Here is a 22,142-nt window from a genome sequence, read left to right on the forward strand (position 1 = left end):
CATGCTCAACAGGGAGTCTGCTTAAGGATTCTCTCTTTCACCCTCTGCCCTTCCCCCCGAGTGTATGCTCTTTCTTGCTCTCAAATATTTTTCAAAAATTTTTAAAAAGGGAAACTGTTGAATTTATATTATAAATAAAAATAAGGACAATTGGAAGATGTGACTTTTCTAATACCCAATGGGTTTTGTGGGGTTTTTAAAAGATTTTCTTTATTTATTTATTTTAGAGTGGATGTAAGCCGGGTATGGGGAAGGAGTTGGGAAAGGCAGAGGGAAAGGGAGAGAGGATCTTAAGCAGGCTCCATGCCAATGTGGAGCCTGATGTGGGGCTCAGTCTCAAGGCCCTGAGATCATGACCTGAGCTAAAACCCAGATTTGGTTGCTTAACCGACTGACCCATCCAGGCATCTCTACCTTATGGGTTTTATGATAACTGCTGTGAATATATATTTAAAGTATGTTCAGATTTTAACTGAAGAGGAGGTAGTATGTTAAAATAAATCTTGGCTTTGAAATTGTATGTTTTGCTTAAAGTCTTGAAGTTTCTCCTCATTTTAGATTAAATGTTTTAGTTAGACATCTATTTATTTTCTCAGAGGTATATCTATTTTCTGTATAAGTCAACATCATAAATTATTTTATAACCATTTGTGTGGGGTTTTTACTACCCTGAAGGGATAAATTAACAAAGTATGAACATGCAAATTGACATTTTTCATTAAAACCAATCTTCTGTTGTGGTAGAAAGCAAAATTCGCTATGAACAAGCTCATATTTTTATTAAAAATACTATTTTGTCTTATATCTCATGAGGTTTACCTTCTACTTCTTTGGAATATATAAATGAAGTCTTATACTCTGAAGTTTATGAATTTATTAATTCAGTTCTTATATTTTTACCTTTTACTTCTCTACTAGATCATACTAATCCCACTAGCCCATTACTGGTGAAAACATCTGACCTGTCGGAGGAAAGTAAAATAAATTCATCAGTGAAATTTGCTTCTGGAAATACTGTAGGTAAGTGAAAAATAGCATTACAGCTTCCATTTGAAGTTGGTTAAGTGTGGATTTAGAATCTGAATAATTCAAATGTATAGCTATTTCATCTTACCTTACTGAATAAAGTAGAGATAAGTCAACCTTTTTAAGTACCCTACCCTCTGTATGAGTAAATGGTTGCTTATTGCCACCTGGACCTGCTTCTAGGCAGGCCTTCTGTTTGCCATCCTTCTCCGTTAGCCACATTTAGTCCATGAACTCTTCACACTTACTCCTTCCTCTCACAAGAAATTATGTGTACATTCATTTATTTAGCCTATGTTAATGGAATAGTATGTGGCAGGCTCTGTTCTAGACACTGGGGATTCAGCAGTTAAACAAACAAAAAATCTTTGCCTTTATGGAGCTTACATTCTGTAGGGAATATAAGAAGAAAAAACCCAAAACAAAAATCTTAACTCCTCCTATCTTAAGAGATAATTAACACATTGGATAAGAATAAAGCTGGCAAAGAGAAGAAGAGGGAGTGGCAGTTTAAGGAAGGAGCTCAAAGAAGACCTTACCAAAAGATGACATTTGGGTTAAGACCTGAATGAGATGAGGGATTCGGCTGTGAATATCAGAAGGAAGAACATTTAAGGCACAGGAAACAGCACATGTGAAGCCCTTATTTAGAAATCTGCCTTCTGCTGGGAACAGCAGGTAAACACCTGGAAGAGAACCAGTTAGCAAATTTGGCAGCCAGAAGTAGCAAGTAGTAGAGGAGTAATCAGGGAGCAGTGAAAGAGTGACTTTTACTGCATGAGATGAAACGCCGTTAGAAGGTTTTGAATGGAGAAGTGATGTGCCCTGACCTTCCTTTTTTTATATACGAGGATCACTACAGCTGCTGTAAGAGTAATAGCCCCCAAGAAAGCAAGAGTCAAAACAGGAAAGATCGTTTAAAAAACAATTGGAGGAACATATGTAAGAGAGGAGGATGGCTTAGCCTAGGGTGGTAGCAGTGCTGGGAAGTGGTCAGATTCTGGCTATATTTTATAGAAAAAGAGTCAGAATTTGCTTACTTGTGTTATAAAGTGTGATGGTGGGAGGTCACAGGTGATTCAGGGAATTTAGCCTGAGCCACTGGGAATTGTGGAAGACTGTGATAACAGGTTTGTTGGGGAAAAACAGAAGTTGAGTTTTGGACATCTCAAAGTTTGAGATGCCTATTGGAACATCCAGATGGAAATATGTTAGTTTTTTTTTTTTTTTTTTGGAAATATGTTAGTTTTAACATCATTCATGGGCCAATTAATTAAACAGTTCAGTTATTTGATAAGAAAAAGGAAGGGATACATTTTGAAATGAAACCAAACCAAATAACCAGTCCCTTCAATTTATAACCCTTCAAAGTAAGCAGCAGTGTTCCTTCACATTGTCCCTGAGTTTCTGTTTTAAGATTTATCATTCATCACAACCATTAGTCTGTCTCTGGGACCCTCTGCTCTTCATAAGATTGTGAGGATTTGGAAATGATATTTTCTCAGGTGAAAAATGGGGAATGTCTGGCTAATCTCATAAATTTTATTACTGTCTAAGCATATTTTTTAATTCCTATATTAACTTCTCTAGACTAACCTATTCTGTGTGCATGGTATTTCATTGTGTAAATATGCCATGATTTGATTGATATTTAAATTTTTACATTTTATAACACTAGGATGAACTGTTAACCTATTAGCCAATCTTTAAATATCTGTGATTTGAAATAATAATTATTATATTTGTTTAGATTATATAGAGTAAAAAATGAATAAAAGATTATTATTAAATAGGATATATTCCATTTATCAGCAGATGGGTACAGTAGTTCAGATTCTTTTACTTCGGACCCAGAACAGATTGGAAACAACGTAACTCATCAAAGGTCAGTATTTCTTCAGTTAAAAAGCATATTAAAATATCTTGTTATGTTTTAATTGAGAATATTTTAGAACCAAGTATGAATTATTTTCCTCTATTCTTCAGCTCTCTAGAGGCTGTTAGGTTACCTGTTGACTTATGTAGAAGGGAAATAATTTTTTTGATTCTTTTCAACTTTAATAGGAAATAAAAGGAACCTTATTGTTCCCATGGTATTCTTTGGAAGGTCTAGAAAGAGCTATAGTAGCATTAGCAGTTTAATACAGTCCTTTTTGTAAGTAAACAGTTGAGAGTCTGTTTAAGTAATGTACAGATTTTCTTGGATAGCCTTATGGCAAGTACCAACAAAATTCTGTTTTAAGATACCATCTAGAAGCACACACCCTAGTATTGGGCTATCTACTTACCCTGAGGATCTGCATTACATATAACTTTTCAGGCACAAATAAAAAAGGTATGGGATAGGGTGAAGGTAGCAAGGGATTTGTCTGCAAGGGTTTAGCCATCCACTAAAAATTATGTGCAGGACAAGAGTATCTTTTCCCCCTCATCCTTTATATGTACTAAGTATCCTTTTCCACATTCCTGGAGGATATAGAGACTAGTAATATAGAATCTCAGAAGAATTTCCAGAGTCAAAGACTGCTTCTTTGTATAATTATTTCTCTTCAGATATCTTGGATTTTATTCTCCTTTTTATCCCTGTACATGAGGATCAGATTGCCAGGGTCCATGAGATTCTTTTCAGAATACAGAAGACTTTAGTGGCAAAAAAGTGAATCTCTAGGGTGGGTCAAGAATGAGTACAGCCAAAAAAAAAAAAAAAAAAAAGAATGAGTACAGCCACTGCTACAATGAGATTGCCTGTGGGGACACAGGAATGGGCACCTCAGTAGCTGAGCCAGATTCTCTTTCAGCTTACCAAACTTCAAACTTTAAATAAGGTGAAAGCTAACCATGTCTGAAAGTAAAGTTTCTCTTTTTTGAAAATGTTTTTTCAAACTAGTATTATCTTTAATTGAGTGGGAAAAAGTTGCTAGGTTTGTGTCTACCTTGAATTCCTGTCAATAACTTTCTTTTCAAAATTTTTGAAATTTTTAAAAATGTAATAATTATGCTTCATAAAAAAAGATTATTTGACACATTGACTAATTACTTGCTAATGCATATCATAAACAGTCTTGTCTTTATCATCATAGGACTTGTATACCTACTTGAGAAAATGTCACACCAATAAGATCTTCGCTGCTTAGCCAAATTTGAATGCTTAAAAAGGAAAAAGCTCCAATACCAGTAACATGACCAGTTATAACGGGGTGTATTTTGTAGGTCTCATTCAGGAACATCTCCTGATAACACTGCACCACCACCTCCTCCTCCAAGACCACAGCCTTCTCATTCTAGATCATCATCTTTAGATATGAATCGGACCTTTGCAGTCACCACAGGTAGGGATTAAGAGCCATATCTATTTTCATTTGTTTTTTTTCTTAAGATTTTATTTATTCATTTGACAGAGAGAAAGAGAGCACGCAGGTACAAGTAGGGGGAGAGGGAGAAGCAGGCTCCCCACTGAGCAGGGAGCCCAACGTGGGGCTCAGTCCCAGGACCCCAGGATCACGACCCAAGCCAAAGGCAGATGCTTAACTGACTGAGCCACCCAGGCACCCCGATTTTAAAGTTCATTAAAGAGCACAACATTTTTATTTAATCTTTTCTTACCATGCCTTATTTTTTATTTGAGGAAAAATTTTGAGTTTAGAAGATGTCAGATGAGAGGAAATTTTTTTTCTTTATGTATTTGAGGGAAAATGATAGAGATGGGAACCTGAGAGTTGCCACAAGAGATTTTAAAACAACCATGTGGAGAGATCAAGGAGGGAAAGCTGGATAGGTTTTCAGTTAACTAACAAAGGAGAGATAACACTCATAATTTACTTCAAGTTTTAATTTTTATATAACTGGTTTATTGTTAATAAATTTTGATCAAAACAGAAAAGTTAGAACCAAAGGGTGATGATGTTCTGTTTTAGACGTCATAGGTTTGGAATGATGAGGAAAACATGACATAATAGTAGGCCATTGGACTTGTGGACTAAGAAAAATTGTGTTGAGAATTATTTACTTAGAAATGATTGAGTGAAGTATTAAATGCAAAGAGAAAATTTGGAAGTCTGCATATTTTATAGCTGAAGAGCATTCAGAAATTTTAGAAAACCAAGAATGTATAGTATTATGGAAACAAGAATACCACGAGTGCCTTGTGCAATAGAACAAGAGAAATGAGATCTGAGATAGAGTGCCTGGGTGGCTTGGTCAGTTAAGTGTCTGACCCTTAATCTCAGCTCAGGTCTTGATCTCAGGGTCATGAGTCCAAGCCTCACATTGGGCTCCACACTGGGTGTGGAGCCTACTAAACAAAATAACTCCCTAACAACAACAAAAAAAAGATAGATAATGAGGTCTCAGAAAAGGCTATGAGGCTTGGTTACTAGGTCACATCTAGATAGTTTTACAGGATAATAAATGCCTTCCAATACTTATCAAGCATTCTTAGAAGTCTTTGTCATTTGATCCCATTCACTCTGCTTGTTCGTTCTACTAGCAAAGTATGTGTTTACTAAAGAAAAAAAATGACTTGTGTATTTACTCAGGACAACAACAGGCTGGAGTTGTTGCCCATCCTCCTGCAGTGCCTCCAAGACCACAGCCCTCACAGGTAATTCTTCAGTGTGTTCATTACTGAACAATTATATTTGTCTGTTAGGGGTTTGCTTCTACTCTGGAATTATTTTGAAGATCAAGAATTACCCAATTAATCATTCTTAATGAGCATTTCATTTAGGGAAGCTGGGTCTTATTTTGGAAGTCCAGAATAATGGTTGGAGTTACCTTTGAAAGAAACTTAAAAGTGGACCAAATGACAATGTCTTAATAATGGAAGGTTTAGTGGAGAGAACAGTGGGTTGGGAGATAGATGTCCATGTATGTCCTGGGTCTAGCAGAGGCTCTGTGCCCTCCCTGCATCTCCCTGCCAAGAATGTTACTCCATCAGGAAAGAAAGTGTAAGAAGACCTCTGCATCCCTGCCAGGTGGAAATTGTTTTCATCTAGTATGTTCTGAGACAGATTCTGGATGATAGCTATAGTTTTATGTGACTGGCTGGCTGCCTCTTACATGAATGAATTTGGTTGATTTTTTTTCTGAGTTAGATTCTTACCATGCGGTTGGTTACTTGAAGTTAGAAAGATGGTTTCTTAATCATAAAAGGTCCTGAAATTTGAATATTTCCATATCTAGTTTATCTAAAATGCCAGCAGAAATACTTGTGTTGGGTTAAACTGTGAAACCCAATGAGCTAGTCACTTGACTCAAGAACGAGTTCAGTGGGGGAAGACAGACCTGTAAACAGCAATTATAATGGAAGGGCTATGCTAGATACATTTATGAAATGCTTTGGCACAGCTTTACTAGCTAGTAAAGTCAAGGATCTCATTGAAAAGGCATAAGTAAAATGAAAGAAGTAAGACTTTAAGCAGAGACTTGAGAGATAAAGTAGTGTTTCTTGGGAAGAGGGGACTCCAATCAGAAGGAATGACATTGCCTGGCATATTCAGGGTAAAGGAGTCAGTTTAGTGCAAGTGGAATGATGGGAGATGAAACTGAAGAGGTGGTTGGAAAGGGGCAGAGTATTTCTGTGTCGTACTCAAGACCCAGAGAGAGTCATGAGACTTCTCACGCTGCATTTTACGTTCTTGTTTACTTGTCTCTTACCTTGCTCCGGTCTATCTGCTTCATGAGGGCGCAGACTTTATTTGTTCATTCACTATTATTTTCATAATGCTTGGCCACAAGTTAGATACTCGGTAAATTTATTTTTGAACTGAAGATTTTAGGATTGCTCCACCAAAGGAGTGGAGGACATACCAAAGGGAAGTACACTGAAGTGTTGGGAGGATCCTTAGAGCAGTGGTTTTCATACTTTAAAATAACCCTTTTAGAAACATAATGAAACAGTTTAAAAATAACTTGTTAAAAGTACACACTATTCTGCGGTACCTTAATTAAGAAAACAGTGGATGCAAGTGGAGAATCAGAGAGTAGGGCCATACCCTCCCTCTGCTTTCATGTACTTTCTTTGCAAAAAAGAATTTTGTAAAAGTATCTTTTTTATTGAAGGTTTGTCATCTTAATTTTTTTAGTGTCTCAGCATTCCACTTACGGATTTTAGAGCCAGATGCTACCATCCCTTATCACCCTGAATTTACGGATAACAAAGTATATCTACAATATATGTTCAGAGAAGGTTGCAGACAGTGATTCACTAATAAAATATGTGTTCCTCTATCCTGATCCATCATGTAGGCTCCTGGTCCCGTTGTGCATCGCCCAGTGGATGCTGATGGCCTGATAACTCACACTAGTACCTCACCTCAGCAGATACCAGAACAACCAAATTTTGCAGATTTCAGCCAATTTGAAGTATTTGCTGCATCAAATGTAAATGAAGAACAAGATGATGAAGCTGAGAAACATCCAGAGGTCTTGCCGGTCAGTTTTTAGGGCTTATGTAATTTTCTGCTGAGAAACTCTTCCCACATTATATTCATAAACAGGTCTATAAACAGAGGAACCTCTAAAAGAGCAGATATTAAGAGTGAATATAAGTGAGTAAAATTGCTGCTGCTGCTGCTGCAGAGGATTTATATTTCCTACATCTGTGCATCTTACTTATTTGACCTCAGGTACCTGCTGGTTATGATATATGCTCAATAAGAATCAGAATCTGGGTGGGAGTTAGCTGTGGTGTGAAAAGACACAAACACAACCATCTGAGCATGGCTAAAACACTGCTGAGGGGTTTGCATCTGATGTGTGATTTGGTGAAGATTTCCATGTAACAAGTGGTTATGGTTACCATAGCTACACTCCATTCGTATGATAGTAAGTCACCTTAGTTAGACCTACAGACTACAGGATGCTAAATTCAGTCTTTGCAGTGTTCTAGGATGTGCTGTTGAGTTCTAGTGGCAGGAACTTCTACTAGCCACTTCTTCAAAATTGAAACTTTCTGCCTAGCCCTGGGCCCATTAGGGGTATGGGCTATGCCTCCAGAAGGCAAGGGAGGGCCCGAGGGGAAGTACAGGTGTGCACAGGGTACTGGTCCTCATGCCTTGTAGTGGAGGCATCCCCTCCCCTGCTCCCTCAGAGATGCATTCCCTTCCCTTTTCTCTGCCCTTCTGCACAAGAGAATGGTCATTTTATGGGGTTTTCTCAAATTCTTTATTATCAGAATGAACATTTTCTTATAACATTTTGCTCTCTGACTTGTTAACATATATTTATGCATAATTATTGTATACTGCTTATGTGTAATTAGAAACGATAACGTATTCACCTCCAGGTTGAAAAAGCTTCAGATCCTGCAAGTTCTCTTCGAGTTGCCAAAACAGATAGTAAAATTGAAGAAAAGACAGCTGCTAGTGTTCCCGCCAATGTGGTATGGAAAAAGTCTTCTATAATATTGATTATTTTGTACATATAAAAAATTATATGACACCATTTTTACTTTGTAAGATTTTAAAGATGATGAAAATCTTAGAAATGAAGTTAACAACAGAGTTTCTAAGCCATTCCACTGCCTTCAACTGTAATATATTTGGTCTGTCTCAGAACAAGGTCTATCTATTTAAAAAATCTGGGAATGGATAGTCTGTCATCTAGTATTTGCCATAGGTTCTCAGAATTTATCTGCTGATGACATTCTTCCACATATATTGTCAAATTGTTTGTTTTATTGCAATCTTAAGTGTCCTAGGGAAAAATTACCAATCCTCTAAGGGTGTTATACTCTGCTCTTTTTCTTTACTGTTTTGGGGATAATTTTTCCCCCAACATTTTATTATGAAAATGTTTAAACATACAGTAAAGTTGAGAAAAGTTTACGTTGTATATACATCAATAAACCTACACTTTGTACTATTAATATTTTACTGTACTTGCATTATCCTATATCTCTCCATCCGTCTATCTACATCAGTCTTTATCTTTTTTTTTGTATTTCAAAGTAAATTTAAGATATTTGTATATTTTTCCATTGAAAGAAAAGTTTTGGTAATTTTTTTTCTACTATCATCTGGACATCTCCCGTAGTTATTATAGCGTGTGTTTGAGAGTACTTAAATTCTACTTTCTGGACACTTTATTTTTTACTATATTTCTGTGATTTTTTTTTTAATAGTGAAATAGATTTTTGTCAGCTTACAGCAACAAATTAAAAATAGCACTTAACCAAAGATATGACAGTTTATTGTCATTTTTATTTATTAGCAGATCAAACCAAGTTATGGTAAATACCAAAATACTGTATTTGAATCTGTTGAGGTCAAATTCACAGTTTCTAAAACAATGTCCATTCAGGGCAGCCCGGTTGGCTCAGCGGTTTAGCACCGCCTTCAGCCCAGGGCCTGATCCTGGAGCCTCGGGATCGAGTCCCATGTCGGGCTTCCTGCATGGAGCCCTCTGCCTGTGTCTCTGCTTCTCTCTCTCTCTCTCTCTCTCTCTCTTTCTCTGTATGTTTCTCATAAATAAAGAAATAAAATCTTTTTTAAAAAAAAGTCTATTCATATTCAAGAGTTAAAATAATTGTGCATCTTAGTTGTGAGTTTTTAAAGAATTGCCTTTCTACTTTATAAATTGCTTTATATAAGATATATGTTTTATGTATTAAGACATAGTTTAGTATTTTTGAGTAGGAAATCCTATGATGATGATAGATACATACTTCTGACTCCCCCACTTTTTTTAAAGATTTTATATATTTGAGAGAGAGAGCACGAATGGCAGGAGAGGGAGAAGCAGGCTCCCTGCTGAACAGAGAGCCCAGTGGGGCACCCAGGTCCCAAGACACCAGGATCATGACCTGAGCTGAAGGCAGACGCTTAACTAACTGGGCCACGTAGGCACCCCTGAAGATACCCTTTTATATTATTAAACAGTACATATATATTGAGCATGTTTCCTGTTAATATTTAAACAGTGGATTACAGTTTTGAGTCAGATTTAGGCCTCAAGGAGCTTATGTTACCCTTTTTTTTAAAAAAGTAGTTACATTTCACAATTGTGTCAACCAGGAACAAACCCTTTCACATTGAAATTTAACTTAACTGTGTTACAGATACATAAATTAAAGTAGGACAGGTGACTTTTAATTTTTGGAGAATAAGCAGTTTAAAGAAAGCAAAGTGCTTTATGGTAAAGTGCTGAGTAACCGTGAATGTCTTGGAGACATGCTCATTGTTAATGGACTTCTTCTCTTGTAGAGCAAAGGCACAACACCTCTCGCTCCACCACCTAAACCTGTTCGAAGAAGATTAAAATCAGAAGATGAATTAAGGCCAGAAGTTGATGAACATACGCAAAAGACAGGTGTCTTAGCTGCTGTGCTTGCATCACAGCCTTCTATTCCTAGGTAATCAGAGTTGTTCCTAAACACCTATAATTACAGGGAGCAAAAAGCACAGCAATTAAATTTCTATCAAAATGAAAGAAATTACAGTCAGACTAGCTCTCTAATTGAGCAGAGGTTCTCAGCTGTTCCCTCTCTAAGAGTTTTCTTTTTTATGAATAGGTGTAATATTCTTCCCCACTTTCCCCCCTTTCTATTATCAGGTTCAATTCCAATTTCATTTTGATAAACTAACACAAACCCTAGAACAAATTTTTAAAAATTAATAGTGTAGATAACACTTAAGATTTTAACTATGGTTGTCCTGGACCGAGAATTGGCCAACAAGGGCTCATGGGCCAAATTCACCTTATGGCCTGTTTTCTGTAAGGCCCAGAGCTAAAAATGGCTTTTATATTTGTGTAAAAAAAGAAGAAGGAGAAGAGAGAAAGAAGAGAAAAAGAAAGAAAAGAAACAAAAACCAAGAATATGCTGTAGAAACCATTTGGCCCACAAATTAAAATATTTACTATGTGGTCATTGATAGAAAATGGTTGCCGATGCCTGCTCTGGACTAATAAATGCAGGTGATTCTACAGATAAGAAGAATTAAAACAATAACCATAATACTTAAGCTCCTGAAGCTTAGATACTTTTGGTTGACCATTGAAACGGAGCAAGTTAGGTTGAGCGATGCTGCTAAGGCAAAAAATGTTCCCTCTAGTTTCTGGATTTAGAGATAGGTTGGAAGAATGGAGAGAATTTAAGATAAGAAATGACAATCTGTTTTTCTTGCTCTTTTTATCTTCTTAGGTCTGTTGGGAAAGATAAGAAAGCAATTCAGGCATCAATTAGACGCAATAAGGAAACCAACACAGTTTTGGCCAGATTGAACAGTGAATTACAGCAACAATTAAAGGTATTCTGAATCTTTATTTGGGAAGTCCCATGGACTCAGAACATCTCAGTTAACTAGAACTTAAAAATGATCCAGCAATTCTTAAGCTAGTATAAAACTTCCCAGGCACCAAGAGAAACGTGTATCTAAAATGTTCTTTATGCCTTTGAATCTTTGGGTGTTAAAAGAAGTTTTGTATGCTTGATTCTGGTCTGATTGTCTTTATATATTTTTATATATATATATATCTTTATATGTGTATATAAAATAAGTCTATGTATGGCATCACTGTTTGTATAATGTTCCTAAACTTTCATAATAAAACCCAAGATAAGAAATGTTGTGACCTCAGGTACCTCCAAGATCATATACATGATTTTCTATACTCTTATTTAATTTTAAGATGATTTGAGTATTGTTAGTTTATCCCTTTATCAAAGACAACTCAGATTCTATTAAAGGGAGTTAAACGGGTCTAAAGAAGGAGGATGAGGACAATTGAGGTCATTTTGAATGTGGAAAAGAAAAGAAAAGCCTTAAGTAGAAATGGGACTTACGGCCAGTGTATATTCCCATCATTTATACTTGAGAGGAATGGGTTTTTCTTTCTTACTACTATGATTTTTTTGAATCCCTGCAAGTAAAAAATTAGCCAGAATCATTCATGGTTTACCAACATTATTAAGCATTCATGTCTTGTAAACCAGTGGCTCTCACATCTTGATGTGTATACAGTTAATCAGAGATCGTGTTAAAATGCAAATTCTGATTCATACTAGGTATGGAGTGGGATCTGAGAATTCTGCATTTCTTTGTAAGCTTCCGGATGATGAGAATGACTATTGGTCCCACTTGGAGTAGGAAGGTTGCAAACCACTAAAATGAGGAAAAAAGAGTCTGTGGAAGTGTAAAATGAATGCTTGTTCCCATAGCATTCTGTTTTTATCCCTCAACCAGCATTCATCACACTATCTGGAATTATTATGGCACATTTGTCTCTTTGTCCTACTAAAATGAACTCACTGAGAGTAAATCATAATTTTTTTCTGTGCAGGTTGACCATATATAGGTTGTCCAAATAAAAATACTTTGGAGAGAAAGAGAGAGAGGGATGTGTTAATGTTTAGGCAGGAAATCAGAAATAACCTGGGACTCTCCTCGATAAACTCATAACCATCTTGTCTCTACCCCAAACCTAGCACATGTTAGGCACTTGATAAATATCTGTGAATGAATGATATTTTTGTATAGCTCTTTGACCAAAGTAGGTATTTGTAGTCATTCTATGATTATGAATTTGGTCTATTATAAAGGAAGAATGTAAAACTAAGGATAAGCTTGCTGTTATCATACTTTGATAATGAAAATTTTGTTGATGGATCTTCTTCTGAAGAACTAAAGACGCCTATGGAAACATGTATATAGGAGCTATTTTAAAAATAACTTTTCTCGTTATTTTTGAGAACAGAAAACAGGAAGTATGATATGAAGTAGGAAGAGGTAGTTCTGATTAAGACACAATACTATCAGCATGATTGAGAAAAATAAAAATAAGTAGGTAAGTTAGGATTTGCTGGCTATCTGAAAAGACTGCTTGCTCAAAACCAACAGTGATTAGAAATTCTGATTGCAAAATAAATTTATTCATTGTGAAACCCAAACTCAAATCAGGTTCAGGAGTTGTTATGACCAGATATTATAATCACCAGGGGAAAGAGTCTGTATTAATGGTCATCTACTGTTACCGTAGGGTGTAGGCTTAATGCAAAATGCATGAATTAATAGCATCATTTGCAAATATTGGCTTTTCTAATAATTAAAAAAACACTTTATTACCCTGATTTATTTAGTAAGAAAAAGATTTTAATTAAGATCATATTTTAATATTACATACATATAAACTTTCCTAAGTGATGAAGTATCCTTTTAAAATACGAATGACTCTCCCTTCATCTTCTTAACAAATTTAGATTGTTTTCTTGATGCTGAGTTATTGTTAGATGTGCCTTACTTTTATATACTTCGAAACATAACTTAGTTTTGCATCTTTTTCAGGATGTTCTTGAGGAGAGAATTTCTCTGGAAGTTCAACTGGAACAGCTTCGACCATTCTCTCACCTATAAGCCAATTGCCGTTAACTGTGAACATACCCATTTTTAAGCAGTTTTGGGTTCAAGCCAATTTGGAGACCCAAATATTCAGCTCACTGCTTAATTCAACGTTAAATTTTATGATTCTGTTTTGCCCTATATGTTCACCTGTATTTAAGTATCTTTTATTTTTTAATTTCAACAATAAAAGGGTCAGGATGACTTTTCCTGGAGGATATTTGTGTTTGTTGGTATAGCCCACCCTTCTTACTCCATAGTATCAGGAATACATGACATTGGTTCAGCATATTTACCTGGCCAGCACCTCACACTGATTTGGTTTACCGAATGGCCTTCCCATCTATATCTCAAGCACAATCCTTGTAAAAGGAGAGAAAATTAAATAAATTGTCAATTTGTTTTTTAGGTTTAATATTTTATATAAAGCATCTATATTTTGAAAATGAGTTTCTTACTTAATTTTTGATTTGAAAGAACTGTATTGGTTGAGGCATCCTTTAACCATAATCAGTGTTCTTTGGCGGTCCTGTGGTACTTCCAGGTTCTTCTATGTCAACTTGAGGGGCAGATATTCTCATTTTCCCAGTGAAAATTGGAGCAGTTTTGCCAATAACCTAGAATTGTGTGTGTGATTTTACCTCAGCAGTCATGTAAACTTATGAAGATGCTATGAAGACAGATCTTTCTTGTCTCCTAGAAGCGAAGGGAACGTGTTGTGACCACAAACAACATAAGTACCACCCAATGCAGACATCATCATTTTTTGCATGATTTATGCATTTAACTCTCAATTAGAAGCTTATGCTTATCAGTTGCTACAGAGATTATTTTCAAATAATAATGTTTTAAAACGTCTGAGGGCATTGATTATTCATGAGATAAATGGAAATTTCTGGAGATTTCTAATTTACTTTCAGCTATCTTGTCATTCAATCTTCAGCCATATAGATTGGTTTTTCCTATTAACAGAGCTTCTGTAGTGTGCCCTATTCAGGATGATATAATGTCGTATGATTTGTTTCATATTATATGATATAGATACATTTTGATCACATATGTAAATTTGCATTCACTGCTGACCAACATCAGATGTAGTGGTTTATTCCGTCTGTAGGATCACAGAATCAAAGTGTGATTTTATACTAATAACACAGCACAATATTTTAACTTCTCTACATTTTTAACAGGAATTTAAATTTTTAAGAATTAGAAAGAATTTTGTATGTTATTGGAAAAAAGAAACTTTAAAATAGCCCAGTTCACAGTCCGAGGGTATACTTGTAGATTTTTATTATCTGAAAAGAGAATATGAAAGAGAAAGGAAACTGACAACTTAAAGCTCCCAAGATTAATACCGACTTTACGTAAAAAATAGTACTGCAGTATACATCAGCAGAAGTTCCAAGTGGCTAATAGATTTATAGCTTCAGTTTGTTAAATAATTAAATGATTTTAAAAGTACAGAAAACTACTGAACACCTGTTTTGCTGTTTCTTCAAACACAATTGTCTTAATTATATTTGTTTCCTAAAAGTTTTTTTTTTTTTTCCCCAACAGCCTTCTAATTTAACAATGTCTAATTTAACTTTTTGAAACTTCTTACTTGGAAGGTCTGAAAATTTTAATTTTGCAACCAAAAGACACTTAAAAATCACGGTACTTTTTAGTACTTCGTAGTGGTTTATTTTTAATGCTCTCTGGAGGAGTATGTTCACATTAAGGATGTATGTAACAGGTTTTTGAGTAAATGGCCCTTTAAAATTCTTATACACATTTTTAAATCAATAATTATATCATGAAAATTTATAAAGATGGGATTGGTAAATCAAAATATTTCTCTAGACTGATCATTAAGAAATACTTGTTTATACTGACTTTTTCATTAGATCATAAAACAAAAGTTTAAATACACAATTATCCTTGTTCTGTCTTAGGTTTCATCAGTCAAATTAAATAATACTGTCTGTGAAAAATTACTACAAAAAGAAGTGCTTCAGAATTTTGGGCTCAAATTGTTATTACTATACATTTCTTTGCATAGTTGAACATAGGTGATAAAGTTTAAAAGTTAGGAAGGACTTTATGGGTCCTCCTAGTTCATTCTCCCATCATCATGACAAATCATCATTCCACTTCCTACTGTATCTTCTGGAACACAAAATACACCATCTTTGCCAGGGAGAATTAGCGTCCATAATGTTTTCTCACTTCTCCATACTACTTTTGATTGCACTTTGGAGCACTGACAACCATAGGAATTTATCATCCTCAGCCTCTGTAGCACAAATCCATTCACGTTTTGGACCATGAAGAATAAATGCATTCTTGACATCTGTAAAAAATATTTCAAGCCCACTAATTAATCCTGGCAGGTCACAATCAAAAGAAAAGAAAATGTTTTTAAATTCAATAATTGATCAAGTCATCTTTAGTAGTGTATTGACAACTGAAAAGGAATTCCAACAAACACAAATCCATTTTAGAATATAACTTACTAAAAATACTGAATAATTGTAATATAATCTAAAATAATCTCGTCTTTGTGATTAATTAGCAGTTATTTTTAAAGACTAAGTAGTAGATGATGTCATGTTCTTTAATTCCTTGTCTCAGCCACTCCAGAAGAAACTAGCACCAGTAACAGTCTGCCTTGAGTTGGTGCAGGTAAAGATGCTGAGAGCTAAGCCTGACCCACCTTGGTATGAAGGCCTTTGTTAGAATTAAGCCACCTATGTAGCTGACAGCAATTTGACAACAGGGCAGTGCTGACTTAAGGGGAGATGAAAAGTAGATATCTTACTCTCCTTAACCATTCCTAGTGATTATAGATATGTCACCTGAGTTTGTCTTCTAGGTGGAAATACTTATTTTCACCTTTGGTATTCATTTTTTCTCGGGTTCAGATTTAAAATGATGCTAAAGCTAAAGGGAAGCAATCCTTTTTACAGGGTGAGTTCCCTAAGACCTTTGTTCCAGCTTTAACCTTCAGCCTGCCTTCACGTGGTGAAAAGGATTGGAACGAGAGGTACTCCATTCAGATTGGCCTAACAGGAAAGAGAAGGATCCTTTTAAGCTTAAGAAGTAGAGTGTAGGGCAATAACTAAAAATAGGCATGGTAGTTTTAAGTAGGGTTTCTTTTTGTAACAGATGACAGTTCTATTGAGATTAATGAGTGAAATGTTTGTTATTAAACATCCTTTGCAAATCTGTTAATTAGAGAAGAACTGTCAACTTGAATATGATCTTAAAAGGTACACAGATCTGTAGTAATCACTTTGTTCTAGTGGAATGGAAACAGCATATAAAAATAAAAAAAAATAGTAACATTGATAGGCAGTATAGAGTCCTAGTAAAATGGAAAAATAATAGGTAAAAGTGTAAAGTTGTAACATTTACAAGCAGTAGTAAGTAGTGGCTCTCCTGGCTGATTGCTTCAAAGAACTTAGGATAATGTGGGTTCATGCTTCCCTTTGTGATTTTCAAAAGTTATTTTCCTAATAATGTAGTGCATGTCTGACAATGCCAGCATTCCTTTCTTTTGCTATTTCAGATAGATGCAAATTTACATTAATGAAATCCTAAAAACATTGGGAGAACTATTTGCAAACTTGGAAATGAAAATTCCATTCCTTTTTCTATTTTATATTTCAATAGTTAATGAGCATTATATAATACAGCTTTCTAAAGGTCTTTAACTCTTGGAAGAAAAAGAATACATACATCTGGACTCTGGACTATCCTCTACAAGTAACCTATGAAGGGCCACTGATGCAATGAACTGGTAGGTGGATTTTGAAGTTCTTTCAAATGGAGTATGCAGTGTGCCCCGACTAGAAACCAGCAGTGCATCATTGAAGAGGAAAAGACTGAGGTCACGGGTTTGTTCGTAGAGCCTGTGTTAAAGTGGAAAAGGGTTAGGGCTTTGTTACACAGTACACCATTTTTGCATTGATAAGCCAACAGTCAAGGCTTTGCCCACTACAGACCTTTTGGATGGCTCGTTGGAGTTCTCATATTTTCCTCCTGGTGTGAATAGTCCCTTCTGTCTCAGACCAATGCTGTGGGCCTCAAGGTTCTTGGTGGAATGAATTGACTTACCCACTAGGCAAGGATTCAATCAATATGAGGGAAAGGGACATGGAACTTCTCCTTTCTGACATGAATCATGCTAGAGCTGTGTCATTAAACTTCTGTCAAGTGTGGAATTTTGTGTCTGATGTACCCTAGTATGGGTTTACTTGTGTGTGTACTCACCAGGGAGTCAAGCAACATGTTGTGGAGGAGCTAGCACCCCACACACAACCATACACCAGGAGAGACCACGTGAGGCTAGCTCAGTGTTTTGATAGGAGGATAACCAAAAAACGTTTTTCTCTTAGAAGCATCAAGCAACCCTCAGTTACTCTAAGGAAGGAAGGGAGTCTGGCTTGATGTTCAGAGGAAGTCTCATTTTTTATCTTTACCATCTTTGTTTGATTTTTAAATTGTCAGTTTAAATCCTTATAAAGTTGTACATAAATGCTTAAGTGGCATCAATCCATACCATTGGCTTTTTTTTAAGTGTCCTTTTTTGTTTCACTTTTTCTTTTTGCTTGGTTCCCCTCCTCCCTGCACTCAGGCCACCCACTCTCTATCTTTGTTTTCATCCTTGCTCAGGTAATCCCACCCACACATACGTATGTATGTATACATCTATTTATAGGTAGGTTGCCATAATTTTACAAAAATGGTTATATTATCCACAGTTTTTTCCTGCTTTTCTCAGTTAGGAATGGGAATCACTTCAAGTTAACTATTTTTATTTTGCTTTATTTTATTTATGCTTTTTTTTTTTTTAAGATTTATTTGAAAGAACTCAAGTGGGGGGAGGGACAGAGTGAGAGAATCTCCAGCAGACCCTACACTGATCCCAGGACCTGATATGACCTGAGCCGAAATCAAGAGTCCGATGCTTAACCAATGGAGCCACCCAGGTGCCCCTTTATTATTTTTAATGGCCAAATAATACTTTAGGGTGTGGGTAGATCATCATTTATTCAACTCTTCCCCTTTTGATGCTCAGTGATTTTGTTCTTTGTTTTTGTTTAAAGATTTTATTTATTCATGAGAGACAGGGAGAGGCAGAGATACAGAGGGAGAACAGGCTCCTCGAAGGGAGCCCTGGATTCAATCCCAGGACCCAGGATCACACCCTGATCTGAAGGTGGACACTCAACACTGAGCCACCCAGGTGTCCCGATGCTCAGTGATTTTGTTTACAGACTTGGGTCTCTTTTCTCCCTTCCCTCTCTCCTTTCACTAGTTCTTTATTGCCATTATGTGCAATGTTCGAATAAACTGATCTTCACATAAAATCAAATCCCTTACACGGTTACTTCTATCAAATAGGCCTCTGGAGGGTAGGATTGATTGGTCAAAGGTTTTATGTATTTTTATCAAAAACTTTGATGGGCAGCCTGGGTGGCTCAGCGGTTTAGCACTGCCTTCAGTCCAGGGCGTGATCCTGGAGAGCTGGGATCAAGTCCTGCATCCGGCCCCCTGCATGGAGCCTGCTTCTCTCTCTGCCTGTGTCTGTCTCTTTCTATGTCTCTCATGAATAAATAAATAAAATCTTAAAAAAAAAAAAAAACTCAGATTGCTGTCCATAAAAGCTGCTAAAATTACCATTTAGAATTCATTGTATATGACAATGGCTCTGACTTGTACACAGTACAAACTTTATGTCCCTCTACATTACCTGGAGATTTTTGTTAAAATGCAAATTTTGATGCAGTAGAGCTACAGTTCTGAGATTTTCTGCATCTATAATAGCTCCCTTATAATGCTGATGTGCAGACCACACTTTGAGTGGTGAGGCATTTAAACCATCTATTAGTTACAACTGTGTCATACTAGGCAAAGGATTGGATCCAGAGTCCTGGTGAGGATTATTATATTTCAGGTTCAGCTATTTGGAGAGTGTTAGGAGGTACTGGCTATGTTAAGTGTATGGCTAAGGAGAAATGCAGTGGTCCCCCAACCACCAGAGCCAGCTTTGCCTTTCTCACACATTTCCTCTCCATGTCTATGTGGTTATGACTTAGGCTGGAAGGAGTGTGGTGCTTCACATATACTGATGTCTTACAGGAAATCATATTCTAGATCAAGTTGATAGGTTATCCTGGCAATAATGGTGCATATAGAACTAGTGACGAGGAAGAGAGGAAGCAAGAAAGGGAGGACATATTTAAATACGTGTGTAATGGTCTATATGTGGTGAATGGCCACTTTAAGTAGATAAGAGAACCCCACCCATATTGTCCTTTTCTGGCAATTTTACCATATTACTAATAAGAACAATTACTTCTCCTCTCATACCAGTTTAGAAAAAATGTTCAAAGCTATAATAAAACCCTGCTGTTTTGGGATCCCTGGGAGGCGCAGCAGATTGGCGCCTGCCTTTGGCCCAGGGCGCGATCCTAGAGACCAGGGATCGAATCCCACATCGGGCTCCCGGTGCATGGAGCCTGCTTCTCCCTCTGCCTGTGTCTCTGCCTCTCTCTCTCTCTCTCTCTCTCTCTCTCTCTGTGACTACCATAAATAAATTTTTAAAAAAACAAAAACAAACTCTGCTGTTTTACCTGAATTATCAGAATGTGTTCTAAAGGAGTAGCTTTGAAAGGGGTGGTTGCTTTGGTAAGTAATCACTTTTTTCCTTTGGAAAGGGTCACACTGGGGGTGGAAGTAAAGGAGAGAATCCCAATTTTGTGACCCACAGGGAGCAAGCCAGTGGTTGGCCCAAGGAAGGGCAGGAGCAGGCACATTATCTCGGAATTGAGGCCACTTGTAAACAGAGGACGTGAACAGGGAAGGAGGCTTGAAGACACAAAGAGGTTTTCATTATTTCAATCTGATTATGCGAGTGCTATTTAAAATCTGTTCTATCTAGAAAAAAAGGTTTTCAGGGGGATCCCTGGGTGGCTCAACGGTTTAGTGCCTGCCTTCGGCCCAGGGTGTGATCCTGGAGTCCCGGGATGGGGTCCTGCATTGGGCTCCCTGCATGGAGCCTGCTAATCCTTCTGCCTGTGTCTGCTTCTCTCTCTGTGTGTGTCTCTCATGAATGAATAAATAAAATCTTTAAAAAAAAAAAAAGTTTTCCATAAGCCATTTACTAAGTTAAGACCCTCAAGGAGCACCTGGGCAGCTCAGTAGGTTAAGCGTCGTACTCTTGATTTGGGTTCAGGTCATGATCTCAGGGTGGTGGGATCAAGTCCTGTGTCAGGCTCAGCATGGAGTCTGCTTGTCCCTCTCCATCTGCTCCTCCCACCATTCATACTGTCTCTCCCTCTCCCTCCTTAAAATGAGTGGATAAAATCTTTAAAAGAAAGAAGGAAAGGGAGGGCATAGGGAAGGAAGGGAGCGAGGGAGGGAGGCCCTCAAGATCTCCAACAATTTTCATGCAAAGATGAGAAACACCAGAACCTTTTTAAAAAACTTAACAATAGTTCTACATATGTCAAAGTAAATAATTTCACCTTTCATATTGACATAATAAAGCAATAGAAGTGGAAACTATGGATCCTAATAGGGTTTCAGAAAGCCACTTCTGCAGATTCAAAAGAACCAACTCCAACTCCAAGAACCAATTCCAAGGGTACAATTTCTTTTCCCCTGAACTTGTGTAGGGTTTCTTTTCTTGTTCAGAAATAGTTCAAATGACTCAGCAGAATATAACAGGTCTATTACAGTTTAAATTACTAATACCATTCTAGAAATGTTTTATTGTTGTTTATTTGTATTAGACTGCCAACAGGGTGAAGTACCCAACTTCTATAAATACATAAAACCTTGAAAGGAATCTTACAACCTCGGGCATGAACAGACAACAGCGAGCCATAGGTTCTCTGAGCCGACCTGAACCACAACTGTAGCTCCTATACATCCACACACTGACTTGATGCTAGCGGCTTTCTGAGTTTCCAGGATAAGAATCGATTCAGAGCCAGAGGCCAGTATCCCTGGGAAGTCCCCAATACGTAGTTGCCTTGGTAAGTGACTTCCGGTCTCTTTGTGTAAGGCTAAGAAGAATGTTTACACTATGCATTTTGGGCAGTGTAATAGGGGTTTTCCCCAAGAGGACTTGGTCTGAGAAGTAGATGTCTCCCTTGGGTGAGTCAAGGACATGCCACTATTTTACCAGTCCTAGAGGGCTTCATCTTTTGTCACCTTTGCATCAAGTGAGGGAAGAGATAACAACAAGAACATAAAAAGCCTGTTTAAAAACCAGCAGGCTTGGGGATCCCTGGGTGGCGCAGCGGTTTGGCGCCTGCCTTTGGCCCAGGGCGCGATCCTGGAGACCCGGGATCGAGTCCCACATCAGGCTCCCGGTGCATGGAGCCTGCTTCTCCCTCTGCCTGTGTCTCTGCCTCTCTCTCTCTCTCTCTCTCTCTCTCTATCATAAAAAAAAAAAAAAAAAAACAAAAAAAACAGCAGGCTTAAGTCACATCAATGCAAATTGGTGTTTCTGGAAAAATGATATAAAAGTTCCAAATTACATATTATAAAAGCTTAACATATCCCCAAACTGTGGGCTGTATCCATAGACAAATAGCTCCAAATCACCTCACTCTAAAACGACCCTATGACTTCATCTCTAGCCCAGAGGAAATGTTTTCATTTATGGTGTAAATATTTACTTGTTTTTTTCTGTCACAGCTCTTGTCTATTAGTAATTTGGCTAGTCCGCGCTACTCAGCTGGTGAGTTTATTTAGTGGAAGGTTCAGTTCATTCATTTTGTC

The 22,142-nt window shown here is 36.9% G+C and overlaps 2 protein-coding genes across 10 annotated transcripts in view; one reads left to right on the plus strand and one right to left on the minus strand.

Annotated features, from left to right (window-relative positions):
* Positions 1 to 13,576, plus strand: part of REPS1 (RALBP1 associated Eps domain containing 1) — an 82,007-nt gene extending 68,431 nt beyond the window's left edge. For 6 of the 9 annotated variants that reach the window (XM_072719903.1, XM_072719911.1, XM_072719935.1 and 3 more), the window contains 9 exons: positions 919 to 1,020; positions 2,839 to 2,911; positions 4,237 to 4,355; positions 5,562 to 5,626; positions 7,273 to 7,458; positions 8,312 to 8,407; positions 10,230 to 10,378; positions 11,168 to 11,273; positions 13,308 to 13,576. In XM_072719903.1, coding sequence (XP_072576004.1) covers positions 919 to 1,020; positions 2,839 to 2,911; positions 4,237 to 4,355; positions 5,562 to 5,626; positions 7,273 to 7,458; positions 8,312 to 8,407; positions 10,230 to 10,378; positions 11,168 to 11,273; positions 13,308 to 13,376 — 965 coding nt within the window. In that variant the 3' untranslated portion in view covers positions 13,377 to 13,576. The remainder of the gene's footprint in view (positions 1 to 918; positions 1,021 to 2,838; positions 2,912 to 4,236; positions 4,356 to 5,561; positions 5,627 to 7,272; positions 7,459 to 8,311; positions 8,408 to 10,229; positions 10,379 to 11,167; positions 11,274 to 13,307) is intronic. The other 3 variants (XM_072719917.1, XM_072719944.1, XM_072719929.1) reach the window with 1 other exon arrangement.
* Positions 13,577 to 15,473: 1,897 nt separating this feature from the next.
* ECT2L (epithelial cell transforming 2 like) overlaps positions 15,474 to 22,142 on the minus strand; it is a 64,959-nt gene continuing 58,290 nt past the window's right edge. Inside the window, 2 exon segments of the mRNA XM_072748219.1 lie at positions 15,474 to 15,696; positions 17,085 to 17,257. Coding sequence (XP_072604320.1) covers positions 15,569 to 15,696; positions 17,085 to 17,257 — 301 coding nt within the window. The 3' untranslated portion in view covers positions 15,474 to 15,568.

Source organism: Vulpes vulpes, chromosome 1 (genome assembly GCF_048418805.1).
Source record: "Vulpes vulpes isolate BD-2025 chromosome 1, VulVul3, whole genome shotgun sequence".
NCBI lineage: Eukaryota > Metazoa > Chordata > Mammalia > Carnivora > Canidae > Vulpes > Vulpes vulpes.